Below are 24,256 nucleotides of genomic sequence, written 5' to 3' on the forward strand. Positions count from 1 at the left end.
ATATATATATATATATGTATAAATATATCCATATATATATATATATATATATATATATATATATATATATATATATATATATATACTGTATATACTGTATATATATATATATATATATGTATGTATATATATATATATATATATATATATATATATATATATATATATATATATATATATATATATGTTTGTATATATATATATATATATATATATATATATATATATATATATATATATATATATATATATATATATATATATATATATATATATATATATATATATATATGTATATATATATATATGTATGAATATATCCATCCATCCATCCATTTTCTACTGCTTGTCCCTCTTGGGGTCGCGGGGGTGCTTTAGCCGATCCCAGCTGCCTTTGGGCGGAAGGCGGGATACACCCTGGACAAGTCGCCACCTCATTGCAGGGCCAACACAAATAGACAGACATAACATTCACACACTAGAGGCAATTTAGTGTTGCCCATTAACCTATCCCCAGGTGCATGTCTTTGGAGGTGGGAGGAAGCCGGAGTAAACGGAGGGAACCCAAAAAGTCACAGGAAGAACACACCAAAGACTATAAAAATGGGACCCATGACCTCCCTGCTTGGCACTCAGCATCAAGGGTTGGAATTGGTTGTTAAATCACCATAATAATTCCCGAGCGCGGCCACCGCTGCTGCTCACTGCTCCCCTCACCTCCCAGGGGGTGGAACAAGGGGATGGGTCAAATGCAGAGAGTAATATCAATCGGAGTGTTGCTGGTTACTGGGGTTCAATCCCCACCTTCTACCATCCTAGTCACGTCCGTTGTGTCCTTGGGCAAGACAATTCACCCTTGCTCCTGATGGCTGCTGGTTAGCGCCTTGCATGGCAGCTCCCGCCATCAGTGTGTGAATGTGTGTGTGAATGGGTGAATGTGGAAATACTGTCAAAGCGCTTTGAGTACCTTGAAGGTAGAAAAGCGCTATACAAGTATAACCCATTTATCATTTAATTTCACCACACCTAGTGTGTGTGTGACTATCAGTGGTACTATAACTTCAACTCCTCACAGAAAGACCCCGAACCTGGGTATCGAACCCAGAATTAATGAAGTTAGAGTAAGTTATAAAAAGCATAGGTTATATGGTATAAAGGTGTATATTATAAATAGAAAAGTGTATATGTGTTTAAAGTGTTTGCACAATACCTGTCTACAGTCCAGTCTGAATATTGTATTATTGTTAATCCCACTGTGAATATTAAAATACGACGGTTCATTTGCAGTGGATCATAGCTACATGTATGAAGTTGGCATTAAAAAAAAACGTGTGAAAATCAGTTAATTATTGAAAAAGGTATGATGGATGAAATGTGCTGACACTTCACTGATCCTGTCACGAGATGGAGATGTTTACCACTTCAAGATGGCGGCCCTACGGCTCGTCAGCGCCAATTGGCAGTAGCGGTCGATGTGGCTTCTCTATATAACATAAATATGGTGACAACAGGAGGAAGTACTATATACACAATGGCCTAGCTTCTCCGGGGCCACGGTGACACCAGCCCACCCCTCTGCGATCTGATTGGCCTTCCTTTGTGCCACCCGACATTTCATTGGCTCTCGACACTGTCAGTCAAGCGTGTGCCACCCTCTGTTCCATGATCCATCACCAAAACGACGCAAGAATAAAACACAATATTTGACTTCATAATGAGAAAAGTCCCTGTTTAAATCATCAGGGGGGCTTTTAATTTGAAAGTGGCAACAGCCGATGACTACAACACAAATAAACCACCTAGCGCCAGGGATGGCAATGTCTTCCGGGTAAGAATATTTCATCTGTAAATCTGCAGTCATGTCTACATTTATTATAATTAATGTATGTCCATATACAAAGTATTGTAAACTATTCTTACGACTAATTTCGATAAGGTCGTATAAGAAGCTGTAAGCTACGACCTTAAAGGTAAGTTACATGTTCGTCATAGCAGCGTGGTGTGGCCGCCATATTTTTTGTTTACATGCGAGTCGTTGGCCTAAAGCGGGGGTCAGCAACCCGCGGCTCTCGAGCCGCATGCGGCTCTTTAGTGCCGCCCTGGAGCATTTTTAAAAAAGGTTGAAAATGGCAAAAGATGCAGAAAAATAATGGTTTCGTTTTAGTATGTTTTTTGTGTGAGGACAAACATGACACAAACCTTCCCAATTGTTTGAACTGTTTAATATGTTTGTGTGTATGCTTCACTGATGAGAGTATTTGGTGAACATCGTTTTATCCTACTAATTTCGGCGGTTCTTGAACTCACCATAGTGTGGACTGTGACGCAACAGCTTGTTTACATGTCAAATCTTCCACTCCTTATTTGTCTTAATTTGTCCACCAAACATTTTATGCTGTGTGTGAATGCACAAAAGTGCGCTTTGTTGATGTTATTGACTTGTTGGCGTGCTAATTAGGCAGATCACTGCATGACTGCAAGCTAATCAATGCTAACATGCTATTTAGGCTAGCTGTATGTACATATTGCATCAGTATGCCTCATCTGTAAGTATATTTGAGCTCATTTAATATCCTTTACTTCAAGATTCAAGATGATTTATTGTCAATTCTTAACATGCACAAGACACATAAGAGCTGAAAAGTACATTTTCGACACAGTCCCACTAAGAGCAGACATACGTTACAGGGAGACAAGACAAGACCGCCGACGGAGCAGCCATTTTTACGGCGCTCCTTAAAAAAGGTATCCTCTTTGTATATAATTTAGTTTTGCGTGTCAAACAATCAATGCTTATTTATATAGCTCTAAATCACGAGTGTCTCATGACATTTTATCTGTATGTAATATTGGCTGCATTTCAGATAGTTGTTTGTGTGCTATGTTGTTCCAGACCACAGCAAACATTGCCTGGCTTGCCAAAGATTGTAATAAATCTATTAAAAGAAGACAGCCTGCCGTTTCCTTTAACTTGGACACACACATCCATATTTTTGGCCATTAAAAGCCAGTAATTCCCGGGAGTTATGTCACCTTCTGAGTAGCCTCTGATTTACTAATGGTTTCTAATGTCGTAAAAATGTATAGGATAAATATTACATTTCAACATTTCTGTCAACAAAGATTTGCTTCAGCCTGCGACACACAGTCATTTTGATAGTAGGCTATTATAGCTAATATAAACACTTTGGTCATTTGTTGCCTTCATTATAACACTTATATAAGACTTTTAAAGTATTTTTGATAGTAGGCTAATATAACTAATATAGACACTTACGTCATGTGTTGCCTTCATTATTAACACATATATACGGGTTTTCTTTTTTTTTTGCAGCTCCAGACAGATTTTTTTTTTTTATTTTTGGTCCAACATGGCTCTTTCAACGTTTTGGGTTGCCGACCCCTGGCCTAAAGCAAGAAAACTTGACTCTCCTGGTAAAATTGTGTGAAGTATCTAAACTAAAAGGACCATTCACAACAGGAATTAAATTGCACCGAAAACATTTTTTATTCTAAAAAAAAAAAAGGTAAGAAGGGAGGGGAGGAATAATCACAACAATACAGGAAGGGGGAAACAAACTTTTTTTTAGACTTTTAAACACCATGAGTCACAGTATCAAAAAGTTAGTTTTTCCTCGCTGATCTTTACACATTTCTGTTCTGTACAAATGCAAAAAAAAAAAAGAGGAGGAAATAAAATATTTTGAATTGTATTATTATAACCAGGATAATAACTGCATTGCACTGAGTAAATATAATATAGTACTGGCCCGAGAGATACTGCATTCAATAGAAAACTAGTAGTTGTGATTGGTGGCAGGTCGAGGCACTCATACACAGAGACATTACATTTCTTTTTTTGTTTGTTTTTTAAAGATACAAAATAAGTTAGAGGTCAACAAGCTTGTGGGGAAAAAATGCACAAAAAAAACAACAGTAGGTAGGAAAAATAAGATTCCATCTTGTGGCGTTAGCTTGAAAAAAATATATAATGTGAACGTTATTATTATCATTATGTGCTTTTTCGATGCGATAGACCAATAAATGAACAGCTAGGCTAGCACTTGTGGCTAAAATAGCTTCTGGTTTGCAAACAAACAGACGTAAACATCGCTTGAATGCTAGCATAACTAATGGGCGGCCATTTTTAGTCGTATGCCTGCATGCTCAAATTTTAGCACGTCGCATTATTGAATAATTTTTTTGCAGGATTTTGAATTCCTGCGGATGATAGCGACGCCAAAAATGACAATGTAAAAAAACTGTTAGATGTATATTTATTGGTTATGCTAGATGTCGACATTCATTGCGACCTGTTTCGCGTCGAAACTAGCGCAAAGATATGCCTTTTTTTTTTAGCATGTCGACTCGTCACGTATCACAATCTGTTCTGCTTCAAAATTGGCGTGTTGCTATATGTTTTTTGCGTGTAATCATTCAAGAAAAAGTGACACAATTCTGTATGAGTTGAATGTATTGCTAATGCTTGGCAATGCGATGGTCAAAAATCGCTAGCCATTGTATTTGTTTAAATTGTCTTTAGCTAAAACATCAAAATATTTTATAAACTACATTTATCTTCATTTTTAACCTGTTCTTGTCGCCTAGGTGTTGTAAAAATGTGAAGTTGACATTACATCGATACCCAAAATGGTACAAAAAATGCCTAGCCTTAAGCTAGCCTGTAGCTAACATGCTATTTTTAGGTGATATCTTTAAAGGTTTTGTGCTGAATTTTAAACTTTTACCTTTTTTTTTCCCCCTTCTTCATGTCTTTGAGGGCAACTCGAATGTCTCGCGCACACACACATGCTCACCAACGTTACTTTTGTAAAAAAAAAAAAAAACAAGGGCTACTCTCCATGCAACACAAGTATGCACAACACAAGTGGGACCATTATTATTATTATTATTATTATTATTTGTAAGAAACTACAAAAACTGTAAAAAGAAGACATGATGAAACCAACGAAGAAGAGGAGGAAGAAGGGGGGGAAATAATTTTGTTCACATTATCTAGTCAGTGTTAAAAATAGAACTTCACCCGTTACATGTACTCTTTTTGCACTTTTTGATTATATACATTTATGTACATGGATTTCTTTTTTTCTATCTCTTTAATATTTATTGTCATTTTCCTTTCATGTCTTTATCAACAGTTTACAAAAGAAACACCAAATGCATATACTCTTCTAGAAAGATGTGCTTTTTTCGGTTTTGTCCTTGTTCGTCAAAGCCAAAAAGGGATGCTAAGAGAAACTAGCCACGGAAAAAACAATATATAAAAAAAAATAAAAAAAGATCTGGTCATTTTTTAACTGCTTCGGAGAGTCGCTAAGAGGCGTACAATTTTGTTTTTGCGATTAAACGGCGTGAATGATGGTAAACGCAGCCGGAAAAACATTTTGGCGTTATTGTTTGTCACAAACACAAATGTCAGGAGTAAGGTACGTTTGTTTGTCTTGATTGTAAGTTAAATCCCAGGCTTCATTACAGCCTTTTTATTCTGTAATCAATAACACTGTCTAAAGCTGCACCCAAGAAAACTGGAAATTCGAAAATGTGATCGCAGAAGACTAGGAAAAACGCGACAGAAGCCGACTTTATATTTCATACAATATTGACGCCAAAGATGTTGGATTATGACATTTGTTGAAGTCTGTTTTGTATCGTAATCAGCCGAAGATGTGTTGCTATGCTGCTGAAGAATGTATCGCCAATAATCAACAACATGCTAATCAACATTGTATTCCGTTTAAGTGCCCAGAATTAGTTTTTTGTTTAAACTTCACAAAATATTTATGAATTACATTTATTTGTGTTATGCTACATATCGATGTTCTTGGCAAAATGTTCTGTTTCGAAATTAGCGTGAGGATATTTCGTTACACCTTCTTAACGTGATGTAAATAATGAATCGCTTATGTTTTTTCGTTGGCACCACTTTGGCAGCATTCATGGTTTAACATTATATCTATCAGTATTTAATAGTATGCTAGTGTGCAACTTTAATCGCAATATGTTCTGCTTCGAAAATTCGCGAGACGATATGTCGTTTGTCTTCTTCAAGCGGGATCAATCCCAGACTTCCCAATTTTCCCAAATGCAGCATTAGACAACATCCCGACCTCCTTTTAAGGGTATTTTCTTACGATTTACTTTACCGGAGCTGCGTGACTATTGTCTAAAATAGCGCGCTAAGACAACTATTGTGCGGTAACGTTGCATAATCAAGTAAAGCCCCGATCGGCAGCCTGTTCGGACGCTGCTTTGCCGAAACGTCACAACTAGCTTGAGATATTTAAGGCGTTAACGCAAGAGCAACGAAAGAGAACAGACCTCTCCCTGGTAGAAATGCTAGCGAGGAGAGAGCTTAGTTTCCCCTTTTTGTTTACACCCTGGCAGCCCGACACAGCGCCTGGTGTCTCACAGAACCACTGACAGCAACCCGACTTTATCAAATTGCTAATTATTTAAGGTAATGCCTAAAAGTTGGTACAAAAACGTTCACAGGATTCAGCTTTTGTGAGCTGTGGGCTTGTGCTTGCTCACTAGCTAAATGATATCCCGGTTTTTAGCGTACAAATCTTTTTTGGAGCTAAGGATGTTAGCATTTTCCATTGGTTTGCCATCCTGTGACTTTCTCATTTTACAACTGCAGGAATTTAGTTGAAAAATAAGTAAATTCAAAGGTATGATTACGCTTGTTGTACCAATTTTAACCACAAGAGGCAACCCCGACTAGCAACACTATGAAAGTGATGGAACGCTAATAGTAGCAATAGTCTCTGTTCATTGGCAATTGAAGATGTTAGCTTTTTGCGTCACTAACAATGCAAAGATCGGGTTTTTGCGACAAACATAACGTGCGCTGTCAGTGGTTCTAAGTTTTGCCCTTGTTTTTTTTTTATATATATATATAGATTAACTTCGGTGATTAAGGCTCAACGGGCGAAAGACGTCAAAAAGCCCGGAACACTCACTCGTAAACAACGTAAATTCTGATTTATGTGTTCATCTAAAAACATGCACACCCAAACGCAAAAACAAAAAAACACGCACACTTGGAAAAACTCCCGTACTCCCTGCGAGAGAATTTGTGTAACCCCTTGTCGAGTTTTTTTTTTTTCTTCACAGCCTTTTTTTTTCTTAAAAGACGACCAAAGATGGGAATTACTTCAAAACAACAACAAAAGCGGCAGAAACGACAGAAGTGAAGGCAACAATATAACACATAAAACACTGTTGTTGTTTTTTCATCAAAGAAGAAGAAGAAGAAAAGTCGTATGTGCGGGAGAAAACGATGCAAAATAACGTGACGGAAGAAAAGTTCACAGTCTCGTTTAGCGCCCTGCACCGGAATGGAAGGGGACGTCCATTTTTTTTCTATGTTATGAATACGTCAAAAAAAAATATCCTCAGCTGCAGCATCGGGACGTCCTTTTTTTTGTAAAAGTTGCAAAAGCGTAATTTCCGATTTCCGCAACAGAATATTGGGGGGGGGGGGGGGGAAATGCTCAGCTGAGGTGAATTGTGACGTAAAAAGATGGAAGGACGGATAGATGGATCATCATTCCGGAAACCTCCTCTCACAGTGACGCGTTCTGGATTCTTGCAAGGTTTCCCGATGATGTTGCAAATTCCAAAATAAAGAGGGCGGATCCTCTGGTGCAAGATGTGCTGTGAGGGTCTTTTTTTTTGTTGTTGTGACATCACAATGTTTTTTTGGGAGGTCAGGTACGGGGGAGGGGCGTGATGAAGATTCACATCATGACGTGACGGCGGCGGTGCAGAGAGAGGTGGTCGGAGCGCGAGAAGGAGCGGTCGCACTCGGTGCAACGGAAAGGTTTGATCCCCGTGTGCTTGCGGAAGTGCCGGGTCAGCTCGTCGGAGCGGGCGAAGCGCCACGTGCAGCCCTCCCAGTTGCAGTGATAGGGTTTCTCGCCTGGAATTGGAAAAAAAACAATTAGTCGGCTAATTCTTGTCGTCATTGTTTTTGCTAAAGTCTCACCTGTGTGTATCCTCCGGTGAGCTTTGAGGTGAGAACTCTTGGTGTAAACTTTTTTACAGCCTGCATAGTCACACATGTGGATCCGCCTCCGCTTGATGTCCGGAGAGTCCGGGTCCACCGGTTCTAAGTCTATAACTGACCTGAAAGGAAGGAAGGACCACAGTCAGTGTTAAGTTAGTGACCACTAGAGGGCGCCAGAGTCACGCTCATGCCATAAGAAGGTTATTGTTTGGGTTGTTTGTATGTGACCTCAGACTGTTTTGTTTTTATTGTCAAAATGTCAAACCGACTTTCATCTAGATTTGACAGTAGTGTAAGTGTAATGTATTTGTCATCGGACATGGTTTAATTTGTAAATTCAGTTCCATTGTTCCAGAATAGTCAAAAATAACATAATTGGTTAATTTTGTTGTTTGTATTATTTATTTTAATTATTATTTACTCTAACATGGTTGGTTGTATGGTTATTTAGTTTTGTAATATTTTTTTTTTTATTCATATCTAATAACTTTCTTTTCAAATGCTGTTTATTAAAATTGTATGATTTGTTATAGCTTGTAATTGTGATCAAGTTGTACTTTTTGAAATATATTTTTTAAATTCTTAAAAATACATTTTGTTTTAGATAAAGTTGTGTGTACAGTTAGCATGTTATTTAGTTAGTTAGTATTTGTATATTAGTTCAATAAAGCTTATTTATTTTATTTTCTTATTTTTTATTTCATTTTATAATACACATTTTCCTTTTTTTTTTTTTTACACATTATTCCGTTTTTATTTAAAGTTTCTGTTTATTAGATTTTCTTTTTTATTAATGTTTTCGTTTTAAATCAAGCTTTTTTAGTATGTATTTATATTTTAATAATAATATTTATATTCAGCAAATGTTGCATCATTATATTTTTCATTGGCGTCAATTTGTTTAAATATATTATTTAAATCCATAAATAAAATGTATATAGGAAAAAACAAAAACAAACTTGAAAATAGGGTGTGGCAGCACACAGAGTTACATAAACGCACATGCACATCAGATTACAGCTAACCTTCAGTGTCCACACCCAAAATTTCCGTTGACGTAGCACAGCCTCGCCCAAATAGGTGCGGGGAAAGCTAACTTTTAGTCTGCTTCTTCTTAAGTAAGCAGAGACACACTTGTCTTGTATAAAGTTTTTTGTCACTCCTCACATAAACTGTACTTTAAAATCACTTTAGTCCATGTCTGGATTGTTTCAGGTGTGAAACTTTTAGATGTGTCACTTTAAAATCCAGCAGAAGCCATCACTGTGTGCCAAAGCAAACACAGCGTAATATAAAAGGGTTAAATATAGTTGGACTTTGGAGTCCATCCTGAGAGAGAACTCACCCTGTGTCCAGGCTCTGGGCGCTGAGGGAGGCCGATCCGGACTCGGTACCGCTCTCTGCGTCGCTCTCGCTCTGATATTCCACCGGAGACGTCGAGCCCGGCTTAATACGAACTGTAACCGAGACGAGAGGAAGGAAATTAGAGATGGAGTTTGGCCTATATTTGGACATAAATAAATAAAATGGATGCTCATATTATGAGCGTCAGCACCATTTGGAGCCTTGCACAACCATTACTTAGTAGGACTTTGTCCAAAAACGTATGCAATTAATAAAAATAAATGAAGCAAGGAAAGAATTTGCGTAATATTCTCGTTGCAGATGAAAGCGATGGATCATACGTTACCTTACACGAGTAAGGGTTTGTACAAAAAGTAGTGTCACTAATAGACAACCTCAGTTTCTATTAAGTACTCTGTGCCTTTATGTTACTAATACCTTAAGCTACTGAGATGTTATACGAAAAGACATATGAAACTAGTAGAACATTTTGATTAAAAGTAATTTCTGTTATGCTACATTGTTAAGCTACATTGTTAAACTAGATTATGTTACTCTACGTTGTTATTAGGGATGTAAATCTTACAAATCACAATTTAATTTGATTCAAATTCTTGTGGTGATGATTCGATTCTCAATTGAAACTGATTCTCACAATATATAAATCATAATAAAACCTTTTCAAAACAAGTTACAGGTTACAAAAGCTCCTCTCAGCTGCTAACATATGATGTATACTAGTAAGCACGAAGATGGCCAAAAAACGTATTTTTGAAAACAATGAATTCAAACAGAATTGTAATAATTGTAATCGCAATTTAGATGTGTATAATTTTTTTCCTGCACCCCTGGTTGTTTTGCTACGTTGTTAATCTATTTTACGTTACGCTACATTACGATAGGCTCTTTTCCACCGCAAGAACTTTCCCCTTTACCCCGGTAAATGAAATGTTTATGGTGTTTCCACCACAAACTACCCAGGTAAATTAAAGTTCCACAGGAACTATTTGAGTTCTTAGTAGCTGCTGTAGGTGGTACTTTTAAAAGTTCCATCCTGAGGAACTGTGGTGTTGAACACTGATTTGTTCTGCACATTTGGAGCGTTCCTAAAAGGTTGTTTTCAAAATTTCAGCCACCTTTACAACTTTTTTATTTCTTATTTATTTTTTATTTTTATTACCACATACTTGACAATGCAGAGAAAGAAGAACGAAAGGAACTTTCAACTTGCAGGCACTTTTGTGTGGCATCAGACACTATGTTTGCATGCACTAAATTAATCCTATTTTCTCAAAGGTTTATTCCTTTTCCGGTTGACCTATGACGTCACACTAGCCATCTTCGGATCCTTACAACATGTTGTAAATGATGTCCGCTGTAATATCGGCACAAATTACAAATATTACGTCTCTAATGGCTATGTCTGTGATGTTAAATAGCAGACAGCATCAAGAAATGATCTTGGATTGCGCTACGAACATGTTGCTACTACCAAGAATGTATCGGGGCGGATGCAGGTCCGATGCAAAGAAAGACTGGCGGAAGAGTTTTTTTAAAGGAATTTTCGGACAAAAATGATTTAAAACAAAACTTTTAAATGTCTCGAAGTTCATTCAAAAGGCTCTGTGGACTGATGGAAGGAGTTTTAAGTTTGAAGGAAAAGACCCTTCAGGCACAGACTGATATCCAGAGGAAGTTTGCAATTGTTCTGGAATATCTTGCCAGTTGTGCGGAAAGTTAATCGGTATGGAGTGCACAAATGCACCGTGAGGAGGTTTGTGTAGGCTTTACTATTCACCTTTAATTTATCTGCTTTATTATCTTTCATCTCATTCGTATTTCGTTCGGGAGTCTGAATTAAGCCGGCACTTTACATTTCCTTCGGTACCTTCTTAAATAAATCTCAGTTTATTTTCTTCTACCAGCACTTCAAAATATTTTGTTCTCTTAATTTGTGAAGCAAAAAAACAATCTCCTCTTCATTACAATTGTTGCTGTTTTTTATTGAATGAAGAGTCGTCTCCGGCGCACACAAACAACCCCTCGGGAGATCTGGGGCCGTACTTATCAAGCTTCTTAGAGTGCCATTTTACACTTAAGTCCTGAGAATTTGCGAAATTTAGTCCTACTCTCAAACTTAAGAATAAAAGCTTTTTATCAACGTTCTTAAGTCTAAGAATCACTCCTACTCTCCACGATATTTAAGAGACCTTCAGAGGTGTCTTAAGTGGTTAGGAGTTGCCAGCAGGGGATGGCACTGAGGCGAGAGAGACGTGCGCGAACGTTCAGGGAACGGAACAATGTTTTTTGTTTTTTTTTATGACGAGCAGCTGATCAAACGGTATCGTTTAGACAGAGCGGATATTATTTTTGTCACAGATTTAATACTTTTCGATTCCTTGTTGATTTCTGCATGTGTCTGCAGTGGGCTAGTATATATAGAGCCACCCACACCAGTTTCAAATTAGTTGCCTAATTAATGAATTGGAAAGAAAATGTTATGACAGTAGCGTATGTGTGTGGCCGTGAGGTGAGTGACGTCAGTGAGTGTGTGGGCGATAGAAGAGAGGGAGCGGTAGCGTGAGTGCCGGCGGGGACTAGTTTGTTTTGTATTATTTTGTAGTTTATTGTCAAAATATACACTCCCATTGTCCACTTAAATATTTCCAAGATATTTCTTTATTCTTAGACAACGGATTCCCTTCCGTGATTGGTCATTTCTATGGACACAGAAATGACGTCACCTAAAATTCCGTTTACGGCACATAGTAATGTCGTAATTCAGCTCTGAGTGTGACACTTAAGATTCAGTCCTACATTTCGCTGAAAGTGTGAGTAAGACGCTTGATAACTAACTTTTAAGTGCAGCTTTCAGCGAAGAATTTATTTACTCTTAAGTCAACTCTTAGCAGACTTCTTAGGAGTAATTCTAAGAAGCTTGATAAGTACGGCACCTGTTTCCAATCGCATAATTCAGGTGTGTTAGTCTGACTTTTCAAAAACCGAACACGATCGGATTAAGGTGTTTTCATGGGTTGTAGGAGGCTTATTTAGAGCTGAACTATTTGAGAAATCGCACTAATTTAGTGCATGGACACGTACTGACTGCTAAAAAATGTGTAGTAGTGGAACTATCTTGCAGTGTTTTTACTCAGCCGTAGTCTTCAAACTAGTATGCAGTTTAAAGCGGTTTATTAATTTTTTACAAACTTCCTTTTGATACGCGTAGCTACGAGAAGTGGGCCGAAATATAAAGTATTCAGCCAGACTTTGAAGCAGTGACTCCAACTGATTACTAGGACTCTGAGTCCTCGTTGTTTGAAGATAATGTGAAATAGAGGAAACATTAAAAGAGTGAAACAAAAGTAAATCACATCAAATATTCACTATTTACTTTGTTACATCCTGTAAAAATAGTCAGCGACACGCCATTTGTGTTTTTAATAGCCTCAACCCAAGTGACCCAATGCTAATGCTAATAGGCTAATGCTAAATCTGATAGTTTGTCGGCGTGAGATGAACACTGACATTTATTATTTATATATTGTTATTTACACCTGAAATGGACCATAAGGAATCGCCTGACCCTCATGAATTCATCAAATACAAAGAGGACCACTTTCTGACTGTTTGACAATGGACAAAAGCCTAGTTGAAGATGTATGTAAGATTTGGCACACTTTTGTTTTTAAATCATATTGTATTGTACCCTATTGCTTTGTATATTTTATTTACTTTTACTTTAGTAAAATAAATAGGACCTCATATTGTCTGCTTATTTACATGGCATCAATGTACCGTAGAAATATACTAAACCTTTCCTCCATACGTCATCAGCCTGATTTGTAAGGCTGCTAAAAAGATTCTTATTCATCCCAATTCTAAATTGATTCATAATTAAAAATAGTATTTATTTATTTTTTATTTTTTTTAAATGTATTTTTGAAAATATATTTAAGGCCATCTGAATGCTTACTCGCTGCGCATATACACTACCGTTCAAAAGTTTGGGGTCACCCAAACAATTTTGTGGAATAGCCTTCATTTCTAAGAACAAGAATAAACTGTCGAGTTTCAGATGAAAGTTCTCTTTTTCTGGCCATTTTGAGCGTTTAATTGACCCCACAAATGTGATGTTCCAGAAACTCAATCTGCTCAAAGGAAGGTCAGTTTTGTAGCTTCTGTAACGAGCTAAACTGTTTTCAGATGTGTGAACATGATTGCACAAGGGTTTTCTAATCATCAATTAGCCTTCTGAGCCAATGAGCAAACACATTGTACCATTAGAACACTGGAGTGATAGTTGCTGGAAATGGGCCTCTATAACCTATGTAGATATTGCACCAAAAACCAGACATTTGCAGCTAGAATAGTCATTTACCACATTAGCAATGTATAGAGTGTATTTCTTTAAAGTTAAGACTAGTTTAAAGTTATCTTCATTGAAAAGTACAGTGCTTTTCCTTCAAAAATAAGGACATTTCAATGTGACCCCAAACTTTTGAACGGCAGTGTACGTCAGCAAGCAAAAGAAGGTTTTGTAAAGGTTTTATTTTAATTACGTCACCAAATAATACATTACGAAAATTATGTTAAATTGACAATCTATTCTGAAACTAATCGTGTGGTGTCCATCGATTCCCACCTCTACTTATTTGTATAAACTATCCTGAACTGTGAAATGTGCTTGAAACACAAAGCACAAAGGTCTACAGGAACTAAAGGTACCAGGAACTTAAAAGTGGAGAAAGTTCTCTTGTGCTTTGCTAGTGCTACGTTATGTAACATATCCATCCATCCTTCCATTTTCTACCGCTTGTCCCGGGCGGAAGGCGGGGTACACCCTGGACAAGTCGCCACCTCATCACAGGGCCAACACAGATAGACAGACAACATTCACACTCACATATATCTTTACATTATATGTTATGTTACATTAAGTCTCACAAATAAAGTTATATCACTTATGATTGTGTAATGACAGTTATTCTAAGAACAATTTTTCGCTGCGTGACAAGTTAGCGACCCTCAGACGACACAAAAACGTTACCAAAATAAAAATAATTAGTGTCAATTGGACATTCTTATGCAAGTGTCCCACCCTAGAAACCAAACAAAGTCCACTCAGCATGGGAGGACACCAAAGGAGGTGCACTAAAAACAAAGAAGAGTGGAGCAAGACATTTGGGTGGTGTGTGTGTGTGTTGGTGACGGGAGCAGTCTTTCTCATACACAGCGAAAATAAGTGGTCTTTGTCCCTGGAGACAATGACTCCTCCCCTTCCTACTCTGACACCGCCCATTAAAACAAAACTTGGATACTTCTGTATACGCTCCACTTTTAAGACATCCTATCAGGGCTCGCATGTTAAAACTGACTTTCCCTAATTATGGCCAATTAGATAAGGTAGTGCCACCCACAGGATGAATATGTATTAAAATACATTTTCAATAGGGGAAATGTGTATGGACTCCATGTAACTCCTTAGCTGCGGTTGGTGACTGTAGCCCATCTCTAAGGGTGTTCTGTCAGAGATTTATATCCAACTTGGAGTCATTGCATTTCAGGTTCAGATTCCAAAGTATGAGACACTTTGGCTCAAAATAGACACCCAAACTCAACTAACCGCACCTCATGTTTACTTAATTAATACTACCCTCTTTTAGCACCTCACAAAAAATACCTAAAAACACCTTATTACGCAATAAAAATGTGAAACTGCCTGCAACTAAACATTGCACAAATAATGAATGACCTATCTAATAATCGTGCATTATTTACCGTATTTTTCGGAGTATAAGTCGCTCCTGAGCATAAGTCGCACCGGCCGAAAATGCATAATAAAGAAGGAAAAAAACATATATAACTCGCACTGGAGTTTAAGTCGCATTTTTTGGGGGAAATTTATTTGATAAAACCCAACACCAAGAATAGACATTCGAAAGGCAATTTCAAATAAATAAAGGATAGTGAACAACAGGCGGAATAAGTGTACGTTATATGACGCATAAATAACCAACTGAGAACGTGCCTAGTATCTTAACATAACATATTATGGTAAGAGTCATTCAAATAACTATAACATATAGAACATGCTATACGTTTACCAAACAATCTGTCACTCCTAATCGCTAAATCCCATGAAATCTTATACGTCTAGTCCAGGGGTCGGCAACCCGCGGCTCCGGAGCCGCATGCGGCTCTTTGACCACTCTGATGCGGCTCAGCTGCATACTTGCCGACCCTCCCAGTTTTCCCAGTATACTTAACGACCCCGCCGATTTTCCCAGGAGACTGCCTCTCCTAGAAATCTCCCAGGGCAAGTATTATCCTATTTTCACTCTAATTACTTAATCAAGGGCGTTCCCTAATGGCACTGCATTAATTGTCCCCTATAGCATTTACAAACAGCGTGCCAGCCCGGCCACATGTTATATGTTGCTTTTACTTGCACATGTAGGCGACAGCAAAGCATACTTGTTCAACAGCCACACAGCTTACGCTGACGGTAGTCGTACAAAAACAACTTTAACACTGTTACGTTACAAATATGCGCCACACTGTGAACCCACACCAAAAAAGAATGACAAAAACATTTCTGGAGAACATCCGCACCGTAACACAACACAACAAATACCCAGAATCCCATGCAGCCCTAACTCTTCCAGTCTACATTATACACCCCCGCTACCACAAAACCCCCCCACACATCAAACCCCCCCCCCCCCTCTCCGTGCGTCGGTTGAGCGGAAGAGTTAGGGCTGCATGGGATTCTGGGTATTTGTTGTGTTGTGTTTATGTTGTGTTACAGTGCAGATGTTCTCCAGAAATGTGTTTGTCATTCTTTTTTGGTGTGGGTTCAAAGTGTGGCGCTTATTTGTAACGTAACAGTGTTAAAGTTGTTTTTGTACGACTACCGTCAGTGTAAGCTGTGTGGCTGTTGAACAAGTATGCCTTGCTGGCACTTACGTGAGCAAGCAAGAGCGGCATTCTACATGTGGCCAAGCAGATACGCTGTTTGGGCAGACTGTAGAGGGCGCTAAAAGCAGTGCCAGCACGTCCTGAAATTTGGGAGTCTCCCGGAAAATTGAGACGGTTGGCAAGAAAGACGCTATCAAGCGCCATTCAATTAAAAGTCGCGGGCCGCACTAACATTAAATCTCCATATTGAGATGCGTGCCGGTGCGTGTGTCAGAGACCCCTGGTTAACATAGCGCAAAGCAATTTAAGCTTTGTATGCGGTGTTTTTCATTTTAAATTTTCGAATTTTTTTTGTGGCTCCCATTGTTTTCTTTAATTTGTGAAACTTACCAAAATGGCTCTTTGAGTGGTAAAGGTTGCTGACCCCTGGTCTAGTCGCTTACGTGAATGAGTTAAATAATATTATTTGATATTTTACGGTAATGTAAAAAACTGCGACTTATAGTCCGAAAAATACGGTACTCACTTGATACTAAAAACAAGCTAACTCGCAAGCTATCAGCTAACTGCTGATTCATTGTCTCGAATACTAATGTAGTATAATACCTTTTTAGGGTTGTAATGATTTAACTAAAACCAAAAAAACACAAGCATAAAAAATGTCACACAAATGACTCAGTATTTACTGAAAATAATGCAGCTGAGATAGGCTCCAGCACCCCCCGCGACCCCGAAAGGGACAAGCGGTAGAAAATGGATGGATGGACGCTATTGTTAATAGCAGGCTATCATGCTCAGCTAACTGTTTTTTGCTGACGTGGTAGTCGCTGTTTTGTCAGGCAACCTTAAATTGTTGGCAACATTGTTTTAATCATGCCACATATGACAGACTAAGATTGAAACAAGACGTCTCTAACCTGATTGAGATGTAAGGTTTGCTGAACTGCTGACTCACCTCACACAGAAAGCAAGCCAGAAAGTGTTTGTTGTTCATTTGCTTTGAGTAGTAGCTGGTTGTGTATTGATGTAACATATTTTAATAGTTGAAAGGGTTGTTACGGCCTTTTACAATGATTAATCATATAATGATGAGTAAGTAATATAAATACATTGTGACGTATATCCATGGATATAATCTATATTTTCTCACGTGAGGTCTATTTTTGTGCCTTCGGTTGCATTCTAGCATTAACTATAAACCTTGTAAAGCAGGACCTCAGGTCTTAAGGCGAGCTACTGATTAACCAAAGCTGAGGAACAAGCGCTGGTGCAGATAAAAGTTACCAAATGACAGATAGGGTAGTTATTCAACAACTTTGTTCGGACAAAAAAAAGCATGTCAGATCCCGTGATGACACGCCTTGACACATATCATGGAATATTTTAAAGAGGAACTGCACTTTTTTGGGAATTTTGCCTATTGTTCACAATCATTATGACAGACATGACTGATGCATTTTTTTAATGCATTGTAACTATTAAATACATTTGATCTAAAGTCCGCTTACAATAGAGCCTATAAAGCCCTTAAAAAAAGATCCAAACACCATTAAGGTTTCATATACATGATGTAGGTATATATATATGTAATGTAGTAACGGGCACATTCATAACAACATTTAATATTTATGTATTTTTTATCATTTTAAGCATATGCGGCACATTCACTTCAAAAACGCATAACAACGTTCTCTTTTTTGTTTTTCTTCACCACTGATTATTACTCACTGCAGACTTCAGAAGAGCCAACAAACATAACAAAACATCACTTACTGTACAATGTCTGCTCGGATGTTCGTATATTCCCATTTAGATGAATAATGACTCATAATCCACGTGAAGAAACAGGGTTAGGGAGGGGGGATTGACCAAGCGTCTTTTTGTGTCATTCTCGCCATTCCTGGGTGTAAATTGGCTGTCAAAGTGTACCAACTTGTCAGAATAAGTTATCAGCCTTCTTCTGTCCAGGTGAGAGGCATGATTTATAATCTACAATAAACTTCCAAGGAGCAGGGAAACGAGGAAACAGCAGACCACTCGATGATGTAAACATAGGGACACACGGTAGTCAATTTGCCGCTATAAATAGTTTGACAGCGTTTAGACTTAGACTTAGTTTGCGCTTATGATAACAATATCACTAATACTTAGTTAATATTCAAGTCACAAAATGTAAATGGAGCACTTTTGGCGGTTTTATGGGCGGAATAGAGGACCTCCCATTGGCTTTGCTGTTAGAGGACTTTTATTTACGAGTCAGAATGCCTTGTAATAAAGAATCCATCAGTCGTCATGTCTTTCATAATGATTGTGAACGATAGGCAAAATTCCAAAAGAAGTGCAGTTCCCCTTTAAGTAATGACACTTTTTCGCAACAACTCTAAAGTGTGAATATCCTAGAGATAATGATCCAAATCTTTTTACTACTGCTGAATCGGGAATCCAAGGTCTTAGTTAAGTCTTCTAGACAGTGAGCAGACTCATGGAATTACATGGGACTCACCGGGAATACATGAGTCATTTGAATTGGTCCACGCACTCGAGTTAGCGGACTAACCCAATCACAGCAGTCTTTGCTGATTCTGACTCACTCAGTCTGTGGACTCATTGGAATAAATAGCAAACTTTAGTGCTGGTGCTAATTTTGTTCGGCTTGGTTGGCCCCGAACTGACTCTACACCTGTTTACTTCTCCATTGTCTAAGGTAGTCGTGTCATTAAGTCACAGGGGTTATGCCTCCGATCTGTGAACTATCAAACTTTTGCAACCAAACTGCTCCATACACTTCAACAACAAGGATGACAACAATGCCACGCACATGCTGTTTCCTTCTTAATACTGCAACAACGTTTCCAATACCGCCTTCTTTGATGTCCACATAAATCACAGACCATGAGAATGGCAAAGTTCACTTCCTTATGAAAACGGTTCGCCACTTAGCCCAGAAAGCTTTTGAAAAGCCCGAATTGATCAAATAAAAAACAGCTCCTGTTCAGCACCTGGCTGAAACCTAGATCAATGGAAAAAAGAAGCTCTAAAAACGTACTTCGAACCAGCTCTGAACAAGCTACAGTAAAAAAGGGGTATCAGATGATTTTGCTGAATTATTCCACTGACCTAAGTCATTGCACTACCAGAAACAGAACTGACTCGGATGATTCACTGACTGAAGTTAAGGGACTCTCTGGAAAACTGTAGAATCACCGACCTTACTCGAGTCAGTTACTCTAAGTAGGACATCAAATATTGGAAGAGGGACAAAATTGACTCAAATGATTAGAGGAAACCGGAGCACCTATTGCTCGGTTGGTAGAGCGGCCGTGCCAGCAACTTGAGGGTTGCAGGTTCGATCCCCGCTTCCGCCATCCTAGTCACTGCCGTTGTGTCCTTGAGCAAGACACTTTACCCACCTGCTCCCAGTGCCACCCACACTGGTTTGAATGTAACTTAGATATTGGGTTTCACTATGTAAAGCGCTTTGAGTCACTAGAGAAAAGCGCTATATAAATATAATTCACTTCACTTCACTTAACCATATGTACAACTCATATGTACAACTTTTAATGTGTATGAGATAACTGAAAAATACTGGGGGGGAAAACTGAGGGGAAAAAGTATCTTTTCTTACCTGTGCCTTCTGACCGTCCATCACTTCCTATAAGGGGCACCGTGATGGCAGCGGTCGCCACGCCATCGGTTGCCATGGTGGTGTATACCACTGGTAGGGACTGCACCACCACGGGGATGGTCTGCAACTGGCCCACTTTGCTGGGCATGCTCACTGACGGGATGGTGTGGATGACGTGGAGGATCTGCTGTCCACCAACGCCTTGCGTGGCCAAAATGGACCCCGGGGACAGAACCTAGACCGAAACATTTCATTGAATTCCTTGTCTTAGCGTACATTTTAAGAGGTTGATGGCGATGTTTACCATAGAGCCTATGGACTGTACCGCCGAGGTGACAGGCGTCACAGACAGGCTAGGGGGTGTCACGCCCCTGCCTGGCGCCGGGTTGACGGTGGTGTTAGTCGTGGACGTGGGCACAGAAGAGGAGCGCGGCTTGTTGAGAGACAAGTCCACAGGCTCGGTCTGGTCTTCGGCTGTGCAGGGCTGCGGCGAGGACGCCTCGGCCTTAATGGATGGAAACTCTGTCTTCACTTTGGGGTAGGAGCGCTCGTCACCAACGTTGGCCTGCTGGAAAGAACGGAGAGGAAAGGGAAAATAAAATTTAAGAAAGTGATATTTCTATGATTTGATATAAAGTGTTAAACCACTGCAACAAACACTGCAACAAATCCTTGTACAAATGTTCAAAGTCGAAAAAGAAAAGTATCACGTAACAAAAACTTGAGAATCGCTACACCTGCGCAATATTACAATTTCTCGCAATAATTCTACTTTTCCTCTCATACTTTTACGACTTAATGCGAGTACCAAAATGATGTTTATGTTATAAAATTACGACTTGTTTCTTGACAATTATGGTCTTTAGTCTCGTAACATTCCAGTTGTATTCTTGCAAAAAAGTAATTTTTCTCATAAAGTTTAAACATTTCTTCTCGTAATGTTTCGACTTCATTCACTCCAAATTGCAACATTACAATTCTATCCCTTTAAAGTTAAGATGCTTTCTAGGTTGTGTGGGAAAAAATCGATTCGAATTCGAATCGCGATTCTCACGTTGTGCGCTTCAGAATCGATTCTCATTTTTTTTAAAATCGATTTTTTTATTTTTAAATTTTTAAATTTTAATTTTTTTTTTAATTAATCAATCCAACAAAACAATACACAGCAATACCATAACAATGCAATCCAATTCCAAAACCAAACCCGACCCAGCAACACTCAGAACTGCAATAAACAGAGCAATTGAGAGGAGACACAAACACGACACAGAACAAACCAAAAGTAGTGAAACAAAAATTAATATTATCAACAACAGTATCAATATTAGTTACAATTTCAACATAGCAGTGATTAAAAATCCCTCATTGAAATTATCATTAGACATTTATAAATTTTTTTTAAAAAGAACGATAGTGTCACAGTGGCTTACACTTGCATCGCATCTCATAAGCTTGACAACACACTGTGTCCAATATTTTCACAAAGATAAAATAAGTCATATTTTTGGTTCATTTAATAGGGAAAAAAATCGTCTTTGAATCGAGAATCGTGTTGAAATTGAAAAAAAAATAGATTTTGAATCGAATCGTGACCCCAAGAATCGATATTGAATCGAATCGTGGGACACCCAAAGATTCACAGCCCTACTGGTTTCCCTATAGAATTACAACTTTTCTTCTCGTAAACTTACAACTATTTCCCCCATAACATTGTGACTTTACTTTCGAAACATTATGATTTTATTCTTTAAAGATTACTACTTGTTTTTCTTGTAACCTTACAACTTTTCTTCTTGTAATACGAGGACTTTATTCGTGGAAAATTATGACTCTTATTCCCATAACAGTGTGACTTTTTTTCTCATATTGTTATGATTATATTTTCCCAACACTAATTGTATTGCTTTTTCTGTTGCAAACTCGCATGACTGCAGTAGTGGTGACCCCAAGATGCAGGAACCCGGAGAGCGACGAGCAGGTAAGATGCTTTTAATATCATAAACAGAAAGAAGCAGTCGTGCATGTAGGTTCTACAAACAATAGTCAATCCTCGAGCACTGAGGAGTGCACGAGACTGGCATAAATGGAAGCCTGTTGATTCGCACCAGGTGTGCACCGGCTGCCAATCAACAGCAGGTGAGGGGGAAAAACAGTGCTCAGCGGGACAAGCAGGAAATAGAAACAAAACAAGAGCACTGATCGGAAGTAAACACAAAACAAGAAAGCACAAACAGAAATGAAGTGACATATCGTCACATTTTCCCCCTCATACCTTGACTTAATTGCCTCAAACATTGACAATGTTTTTCTTGTAACACGAAAACCTTTTCTCTTCATATTAGAACGTAATGCTTCTAACATTACAATTTGTTAAATGTTTCCGATATTATGACTTTTTTCTTGGTAGATGCTGATTTAATTCTCATAACATAACAGCTATTTTTCATTGTGAAACACTTTTTCCTCAATAATGTTACAAAGTAATTCCCGTAATGCCATCCATCCATCCATCCATCCATCCATCTTCTTCCGCTTATCCGAGGTCGGGTCGCGGGGGCAGCAGCCTAAACAGGGAAGCCCAGACTTCCCTCTCCCCAGCCACTTCGTCCAGCTCTTCCCGAGGGATCCCGAGGCGTTCCCAGGCCAGCCGGGAGACATAGTCTTCCCAACGTGTCCTGGGTCTTCCCCGTGGCCTCCTACCGGTCGGACGTGCCCTAAACACCTCCCTAGGGAAGCGTTCGGGTGGCATCCTGACCAGATGCCCGAACCACCTCATCTGGCTCCTCTCCATGTGGAGGAGCAGCGGTTTTACTTTGAGCTCCCCCCGGATGACAGAGCTTCTCACCCTATCTCTAAGGGAGAGCCCCGCCACCCGGCGGAGGAAACTAAATTCGGCCGCTTGTACCCGTGATCTTGTCCTTTTGGTCATAACCCAAAGCTCATGACCATAGGTGAGGATGGGAACGTAGATCGACCGGTAAATTGAGAGCTTTGCCCTCCGGCTCAGCTCCTTCTTCACCACAACAGATCGATACAGCGTCCGCATTACTGAAGACGCCACACCGATCCACCTGTCGATCTCACGATCCACTCTTCCCTCACTCGTGAACAAGACTCCGAGGTACTTGAACTTGGGGCAGGGTCTCCTCTGCAACCAGGAGATGGCACTCCACCCTTTTCCAGGCGAGAACCATGGACTCGGACTTGGAGGTGCTGATTCTCATCCCAGTCGCTTCACACTCAGCTGCGAACCGATCCAGTGAGAGCTGAAGATCCTGGCCAGATGAAGCCATCAGGACCACATCATCTGCAAAAAGCAGAGACCTAATCCTGCAGCCACCAAACCAGATCCCCTCAACGCCTTGACTGCGCCTAGAAATTCTGTCCATAAAAGTTATGAACAGAATCGGTGACAAAGGGCAGCCTTGGCGGAGTCCAACCCTCACTGGAAACGTGTCCGACTTACTACTTTCTTTCTTTATTACTACAACTTTTGTTCTTCTAACAAAGTCTAGTCGCATTTTGATTTTATCTTTACAACATTTTTTCCTTAAAGAGTACTTTTTATCGTAAAATACTGACAGCACAAGGACCTGAAAACTGCAGTTTGAGCTGACGTATATGGTAAATGGTAAATGGGTTGTACTTGTATAGCGCATTTATACCTTTTTTTAAGGAACTCAAAGCGCTTTGACACTATTTCCACATTCACCCATATAATATATAGTGTACAGCAGTATACAAAACTACTGCTGTACTACGAACATATGATGCAATGTGACGTATCGCTTAATCCTCAAGTTTAATATAAACGTGTCAACACCCCCACTAACACTCATCATTCCTCGTGTAAATATTGTTTTTTTTTTCCAACATGCATCAGGTTTTTGGATGCCTAGCCTTGGTTTTTGTGCGTGTCGCTCGAAGGGAAACAATGGCCGCTGTGTGGGATGCAGGCATAGAAGATAAAGACGGGAAAGAGCACGAAAGAAGGAAAGAAAAAGGCTTGATGGTGGTGGCGGGTGGGTGGGGGTAAAAAAGCAAGAGGGAGCAGCAGCCATCTCCATTCCAGGAGAAGAGCTGGCCTGAGTCCAGTTCAGTTGAGCGTGGCTTGGCTCTGGGCGAGAAGGAGAGGGCGGAGCCTGCGCTACGCCCTTTTTTTATCGGGTGGCGCAGTTTCTGCTGGAGGCTGGGCTGCAAACATGGAGGTTGCAACACACGCGATCCTGCGTAAAAGAAGCGCGGCTACAAGAGCACACTTTAGTTTGCTTTAAGGACCTTTTGGAGAAAGGAAAGCTGTGACAGATGACAGCGCTGGTGATTATGAGGGA

The 24,256-nt window shown here is 39.2% G+C and overlaps 2 protein-coding genes across 4 annotated transcripts in view; one reads left to right on the top strand and one right to left on the bottom strand.

The window, feature by feature from the left end:
- Positions 1-3,472: 3,472 nt before the first annotated feature.
- Positions 3,473-24,256, bottom strand: part of klf8 (Kruppel like factor 8) — a 100,760-nt gene continuing 79,976 nt past the window's right edge. The window contains exons 3-7 of one of the 2 annotated variants that reach the window (XM_062048925.1): positions 20,230-20,490; positions 19,926-20,160; positions 9,378-9,489; positions 8,012-8,151; positions 3,473-7,945 (exon numbers count right to left, since the gene is read on the bottom strand). In XM_062048925.1, coding sequence (XP_061904909.1) covers positions 7,764-7,945; positions 8,012-8,151; positions 9,378-9,489; positions 19,926-20,160; positions 20,230-20,490 — 930 coding nt within the window. In that variant the 3' untranslated portion in view covers positions 3,473-7,763. Of the gene's footprint in view, positions 7,946-8,011; positions 8,152-9,377; positions 9,490-19,925; positions 20,161-20,229; positions 20,494-24,256 lie in introns of both variants that reach the window. The other variant, XM_062048924.1, reaches the window with a different exon arrangement.
- The window catches only part of rbm41 (RNA binding motif protein 41), an 88,254-nt gene continuing 85,859 nt past the window's right edge, over positions 21,862-24,256 (top strand). The window contains exon 1 of one of the 2 annotated variants that reach the window (XM_062048920.1): positions 21,862-21,903. The gene's annotated coding sequence lies outside the window, so the exon portion shown is untranslated. The remainder of the gene's footprint in view (positions 21,904-24,256) is intronic. The other variant, XM_062048919.1, reaches the window with a different exon arrangement.

The sequence above is a fragment of the Entelurus aequoreus genome, linkage group LG05 (assembly GCF_033978785.1).
Source record: "Entelurus aequoreus isolate RoL-2023_Sb linkage group LG05, RoL_Eaeq_v1.1, whole genome shotgun sequence".
In the NCBI taxonomy this organism is placed as follows: domain Eukaryota; kingdom Metazoa; phylum Chordata; class Actinopteri; order Syngnathiformes; family Syngnathidae; genus Entelurus; species Entelurus aequoreus.